Source organism: Microtus ochrogaster, chromosome 4 (assembly GCF_000317375.1).
Source record: "Microtus ochrogaster isolate Prairie Vole_2 chromosome 4, MicOch1.0, whole genome shotgun sequence".
NCBI lineage: Eukaryota > Metazoa > Chordata > Mammalia > Rodentia > Cricetidae > Microtus > Microtus ochrogaster.
This window is the reverse complement of record NC_022011.1, coordinates 92256399-92263508: the sequence shown is the minus strand read 5'-3', so window position 1 is coordinate 92263508 and position 7110 is coordinate 92256399. Positions and strand designations below refer to the sequence as shown.

The window sequence follows — 7110 nt, the reverse complement described above, 5'->3', positions numbered from 1 at the left end:
AAAAAAAAAAAACAAAAAACAAAAAACAAAAAACTTTAAGAGGTCGAATACTGTTATTATTCCCGTTTTACAGACAAGAGACATCTCAGGGAAAGGAAGCCTGTGATTTATCCAGTCAAGCAGTGAGCCAACAAGATTCCAAAGGCCCGTGCTTGTGAAAAGTGGATTGTAGACATGGGGGAATCGCTTAGCAGTGGTGTAAATGACTGACCTTGTATAACTGTCGGATTTACCTACAGAACAGTTCAGCCTCTGGCAGAGGTTGATGGATAATGACTGATTAATAAGGTAAATGGAGGAAATCACTGGGCTTTTATTCTACGTTTATCAAAGTAAACAAGCGCAAACAAACAAAAACAACGGTCCTGGCTTCGTGACTCAAGTCTCTAAATTCCAGCATTCTGAAGGCCGGAGGCAGGAGAAATCACCGCGAGTCCACGGTTGGCTAGCCTGGGCTACAGTTAGACCAGAAAAGAAAGAACTAGGGAAAACAATTTACACTTGGTTCCTTCTACACGACAGGAACCAACAGGCGGAGGCTGTCAGCTCTGCGCAGCCTCAAAGGGGTGTGATTGCTGCCAATGTCCCTCCGCCTGGGTCTCTGCTGAAGCTGGGTTTTGCTAACTTTCTGACTCGTGGTCTAGGCTAGCCGAGGATTCAGCCCGTGAGGCGTCTCCCTTTCGGGTCGTCCTAAGCTTTCCTGGACAGCAGATGGGGACAGACCACGTACCCGCCTCCGGCGCGTGGGAGCACCGGCAACGCCTCCTCCCCGCCTCCTGCGGTCTTCCCGCACCAAGTGACGGCGATGCCCCGCCCACCTCGCGCGTCACGGCACAATCCTTGAACTACGACTCCCAGAGGGCCGAGCGGCGGTGCGAGCTCGCCCCCCCCCCATCCAACTACATGTCCCAAGAGGCTTTACGCGACAGCGCCTTCTCCCACCGCGCAAGAACGGAATCGCGTTTGCTTTCCGGCTAGTCTCTAAGTGAGCGTTGTGTGTGGTTGTGCTGTGGTCCTGTACGGACGCTTCAGTCACGTTCGTTTAGCGCCTGTGGTTGTGCAGGTAAGGCTTAATTAAGGACTTCAGCTCACTTCTGCGAGGCCTGGGTAGATTTCATTGCTGGAGATAACTGCCACAGATGCTGAACCTGGAAGTGCGGTTCAGAATCAGAACTAGTAACTTACGTTTCTTTGGTAGATTGTAATTTACTGTGTTTTTTGTTTTGTTTTTCCTATTGTGATCGCTGTTACGCGAGGACGTGTAAGTTCCCACCGTATGATAGCTGAAGAGTTGGTTCAGGTGTAGATTGGACTATAGTAGCTACTAGGAGTCCCAGAGCCGGACGTGCAAATGTTTTCTTAGTCTGAACCCTGTGTCCTGTTCTTTGCACACTATTCAGAGTCTAGCTTCTTCTCGGCTAAGAGAGTTGGAGAGCGGGCATCTGTTATTTCTTTTCCAATAGAATGATGGAGTCGGTGATGGTGGCGCACGCCTTTAATCCCAGCACTTGGGAGGCGGAGTTCAAGGCCAGCCTGGTCTTCCCAGCCAGTTCCAGAGCTACACAGAGGAACCCTGACTCAAAAAAAAGAAAGAAGGAATGATGGAGAGAAACCAGTGCGATCAAGTCTCCTGTTAACAAAATTTAACAAACTCTATAGGGAGTATTCTCTGTATAACCTAGTCATTCATTCACTCAGTGTTTTCTGTCGAGATGCCCTACTATTCTACCTACTAGAGATAGGCTAGCAAACAAAAATACCTCTTCCTTCTAGCTGTGGGGAGACTGAATGAAAACAAATACCCAGTCGTAGTGGCATTTCATTTGTATTTTAATAGATAAAGCTTGCCTGAAGATCAGAGAGTAAAACAACTCCACTGGTTAGCCTTACAGACCAGGCAGTGGTGACAGGCACCTTTAATACCAGTAGCCACATTAGTTGCCATAGAAACCAGGCGGTGCACGCCTTAATCCCAGCCCTAGAAGGGAATATAAAACAGGAGGAGGCAGCTCACAGACACAGTCTCATTCTGAGATTCTTGGAGGCAGGATCAGGATTGTCATCTCAGGTAAGAGCCAGTGGCTGGCTGTTTTGCTTTTTGGATCTTCAGGTTGAACCTGGATTCTCTTAGTCGTTGCCTCACCCAGTGAGTCGTAAGGCAATAAGAACTGTGCAGAAAAGATAAAGGGATGAAACTACTGGAAGATAATATTAATTATACATGCTTGGCCGATAGCTCAGGCTGTTACTAACTAGCTTTTACAACTTAACCTATTTCTATTAATCCATGTGCTGTCCCGGGGCTAGTAACATCTCTATTCCATTTTGTGTGTCCAACTCATTCTGCATCTGGCTAGGGACTGCTCTGACTCCGTCCTTCCTCTTCCCAGCATTCTCCCTCTGTCAGGCTGTCTTTCCCAATCTCTTTCTGCCCAGCTATCCGCCAGCTTTTTATTAACAATTATAGCAGTAGCCGGGCGATGGTGGCGCACGCCTTTAATCCCAGCACTCAGGAGGCAGAGGCAGGCGGATCTCTGTGAGTTCGAGACCAGCCTGGTCTACAGAGCTAGTTCCAGGACAGGCTCCAAAAGCCACAGAGAAACCCTGTCTAGAAAAAAAAAAAAAAAAAAAAACAATTATAGCAGTACATAATTACAGTGTAGAAAGAATGTACCTCAGCAGTGGCCCGATTTAGTGATTGGATCTGATGTTTAATTTGGGTTCTAGGCATAGCAGCTACACAGGAAAGATGAGTGAAGAATCCAATGATGACAAGAAGCCAACGACTAAATTTGAACTGGAACGAGAAACAGAGCTTCGATTTGAGGTGGAGGCATCTCAGTCAGTTCAGCTGGAGTTGCTGGCTGGCATGGCAGAGATCTTTGGCACAGAGCTGACCAGAAACAAGAAATTCACCTTTGATGCTGGTGCCAAGGTGGCTGTTTTCACTTGGCATGGCTGTTCTCTGCAGTTGAGTGGCCGGACCGAGGTGGCTTACGTCTCTAAGGACACACCCATGTTGCTTTACCTCAACACGCATACCGCCTTGGAGCAGATGAGGAGGCAGGCGGAAAAGGAAGAAGAGCGAGGTCCCCGCGTGATGGTTGTGGGCCCTACTGATGTGGGCAAGTCCACGGTGTGCCGGCTGCTCCTCAACTACGCAGTGCGGTTGGGCCGCCGTCCTACGTATGTGGAGCTGGATGTGGGCCAGGGCTCTGTGTCCATCCCTGGAACCATGGGGGCCCTCTACATCGAGCGGCCCGCAGACGTGGAGGAAGGTTTCTCCATCCAGGCCCCTCTTGTGTATCATTTTGGCTCCACCACTCCTGGCACCAACATTAAGCTTTATAATAAGGTCAGTGCTGGAGCTAAGGTGGGGTGGAGGGAAAACTTAAATCGGGGTAGGAAGTAGGGCATTTTGTTACTTAAAATAGAAGAAATTAGCCGTGTGGTTGTGGTGCTCGCCTTTAATCCCAGCACTCGGAGGCAGAGGCAGGCAGGTCTCTTGAGTTTAAGGCCAGCCTGGTCTACAAGAGCTAGTTCCAGGACAGGCTCCAGAGCTACAGAGAAACAATAAATTTTTGCCCTCAAACTTAATCACTTTGGATTTAGAAGAAATCTAAACCTAAGTCAGCTTCAACTTTTTTTTCCCCCTTAGAAAACCAAACTTTTTTTTATATTTAATTAGTTTATTTAGTTGTGTTTTTCGAGGCAGGGTTTCCTCTAAGTAGCCTTATCTGTCCTGGAACTTGCTCAGTAGACCAGTCTGGCCTTGAATTCCGAGAGTGAGCTGCCTCTGCCTCCAGAGTGCTGGGATTAAAGGCGTTTGTCACCATCTCCCTGCTTTATTTTATTTTTTTTGGTTTTAGGCTAGAGTCTTGTACTGAGACCCTGTCTCATAAAAGAAAGAAAGAAAGAAAGAAAGAAAGAAAGAAAGGAAGGAAGGAAGGAAGGAAGGAAGGAAGGAAGAAAGAAAGAAAGGAAGGAAGAAAGAAAAGTGGGGAGGGGGCTTAGGATGTAGTTTCCTCGCCACGGACATTTCAAGACTTGTGGTTGGGTTCCCAGTCCTGTACACAGGTACCAATTTCTCTAAAAAGGAACTGAAATAGATGGATTTGGGAACTGGAGAGATGGCTCGGTGAAGACAAGCCTTGGCTGTTCCTCCACAGGACCTGGGTTCAATTCCAGGGTCCAAGCACCCACATGACGGCCTGTAACTGTGTAACTCCAGTTCCAGGGAATCTGACACCCTCAGACAGACATTCATGCAGACAAAATACCAAACCAGTGCACATAAATTTGTCTGTGTTTTTATTTTATCTGTCTTGTGCTTTCATTTTGATCTTTTCCAGATTACGTCTCGTTTAGCCGACGTGTTCAACCAACGGTGTGAGGTGAACAGAAGGGCTTCCGTGAGCGGCTGCGTCATCAACACCTGCGGCTGGGTCAAGGGCTCCGGGTACCAGGCCCTGGTACACGCAGCTTCAGCCTTCGAGGTGGACGTGGTGGTGGTTCTGGATCAAGAACGACTGTACAACGAACTGAAAAGGGACCTGCCTCATTTTGTTCGAACTGTGTTGCTTCCAAAATCAGGGGGTGTGGTAGAACGCTCCAAGGACTTCCGGCGGGAATGTAGGGATGAGCGCATCCGTGAGTATTTCTACGGCTTCCGGGGCTGTTTCTATCCCCATGCCTTCAATGTCAAATTTTCTGACGTGAAAATCTACAAAGTTGGGGCACCTACCATCCCAGACTCCTGTTTACCTCTGGGCATGTCTCAGGAAGACAATCAGCTCAAGTTAGTACCTGTCACCCCTGGCAGAGATATGGTGCACCATCTCCTGAGTGTCAGTACGGCCGAGGGGACAGAGGAGAACCTTTCTGAGACAAGCGTGGCTGGGTTCATTGTGGTGACCAGTGTGGATCTGGAACACCAGGTGTTTACTGTGCTGTCTCCAGCCCCCCGCCCGCTGCCTAAGAACTTTCTTCTCATCATGGATATCCGGTTCATGGATCTCAAGTAGTGTTAGCAAGAACCTCACTTTCTGGACCATGGAAATCTGGCCATCACCCACGGCAGAGGGAATGAGATTTGGGGATCTTAAGGAGCCGACGAGGAACAACTCGTAGGAAGCACAGGCTCTGCCTCCGAAGACAACAGTAGGAGCCAGACTCCTGTACTCTGAACGAAAAGGAGAGACTACGAAAAGAAAATAACTATTTTTTTAAAGATCACCTAAGGTGCCACTTTAAATATTTCAAGACCCTGGATAATTCCATGTCTTCCACTGTGCTACCATGAGGGGATTTTTGTTACTGCTTTCTGGTCCATATATAGTTCTGGTTATAACCAGATGAAAGTGAGACAAAGTTCAAACTTGAAAATAATTATTTTAATAAATATCATTGCCATATTGTAAGTTGTTGTGATTCTTTTTTAATTTCATTTTTCTACCGAAGCATTATAGAAACTATAGGAAGGATTTATTGCTAAAGTGTTGTGAGGAGGAGAAACCCAAGAACCTACTTGTGAGCTGAGCATTTATTTATTTATTTATTTATTTTTTGAGACACAGTTTTCTTGTGTATCCTTGCTTGTCCTGAAACTCACTCTAGACCAGGCTGGCCTCAGACTCATAGAGATGGAGCCTGCCTCTACTTCCTGAGTGCTGGGGATAAAGGTGTGTGCCAGCACGCCTACCTGCCAAGCATGTTTTTATGATGTTTCCCTCTTGCTTCACATTTAGATGGTAAACCTGTTTCCAGTGCTGGGTGTACTCTGAGATTAGAGACTGGCAATAATCTTGGGATGGTTTCAGCTCTATTTCCTAGAGATAGCCCAATGCCTTTAAAAAAATTACGTATGAGTGCTCTGTCTGCATGCCTACATGCTAGACGAGAACATCAAGGCATCCGATTTTTAAACATTTATTTATGTATGCTGAGCTGTCTGCACGCCTACCTGCCAGAAGAGGGCATCAGACCCCATTTTAGTTGGTTGTGAGCTACAATGTAGGTACTGGAAATTGAACTCAGGACCTCTGGAAGAGCAGAGCTCTTAACTGCTGAGCCATCTCTCCATCTCCCGGTCATTACCTTTTTGTTAAAGCTATCCTTCCTGTTGTCTGTTTGTCTAGAATCAAGTTCCTGTGTTCAAATGTGCTAAAGATTTTGGGTATAAAGCTGGGCAATGCATACAATGTTCTGCCTGCATGTATGCTTGCAGGCCAGAAGAGGGCACCAGATCTCACTACTGATAGTTTTGAGCCACCATGGGGTTGTTGTTAATTGAACTCAGGATCTCCGGAAGAGCAGCCAGAGCTCTTGATCTCTGAGCCTCTCTCCAGCCCTATCCCCCAATTCTTTACTGTGCCACATACGTACGCATTAGAAACTTCTAAGTGGGGTTGGAGAGATGGCTCAGCAGTTAAGGGCATTGCCTGCTCTTCCAAAGGTCCTGAGTTCAATTCCAGCAACCACATGATGGCTCACAACCATCTGTAATGAGATCTGGTGCCCTCTTCTGGCATACACACAGACAGAATATTGTATACATAATAAATAAATAAATATTTTAAAAATTAAAAAAAAAGAAACTTCTAAGTGGGGAACAAAATAAAGTTTTATGAAGCTTGCAGCAAAAGAATAAAAAAGGCAAGTCGGATACAGAAGCTTAAATTTGGGCATATGGGACAGTCAGGAAGGGCCCTTTCTGAGAGTACATCCCCAGAAGACCTGGAAAAGTTAAACGGCACTTATGCAAAAGTTTCCTCAGAGAGAAAACTACAAAATCCTAAAAAAGAAAACTGAGCTTAGTGAAGGAAAAATCAGTGTTGTTGGGTGTAATGAACCAAACAAAGAAAAGGTGAGGCTGGAGGGAGGTGGAGAGACAGAGGAAGTGCTCATGAATCCGAGTCAAGCAGACTACCCATCCACAGCAGCAGGAGACACAAGACTAGGGCCATTCAGCCAAGCAACGATGCAGGGTACGACAGACTTCCTTCCGGCATCGTCATATTTGGTTTTGGTTGATTTTCCTATTGCTTACTTCCCTGTCCTCTGTCCCTGTCTGCCTCCAGGATCACCCCCCAACACGTTTTTTTTTTTTTT

General features: G+C 46.7%; 1 protein-coding gene across 1 annotated transcript; it reads left to right on the top strand.

The window, feature by feature from the left end:
• Positions 1-736: 736 nt before the first annotated feature.
• Clp1 (cleavage and polyadenylation factor I subunit 1) lies at positions 737-5416 on the top strand. Its single transcript, XM_005346671.3, has 3 exons — positions 737-1063; positions 2728-3355; positions 4353-5416. Exons 2-3 carry the CDS (start codon positions 2750-2752, stop codon positions 5022-5024), a joined length of 1278 nt encoding a protein of 425 aa, XP_005346728.1. The 5' UTR covers positions 737-1063; positions 2728-2749; the 3' UTR covers positions 5025-5416.
• The last annotated feature ends 1694 nt before the right edge of the window (positions 5417-7110 follow it).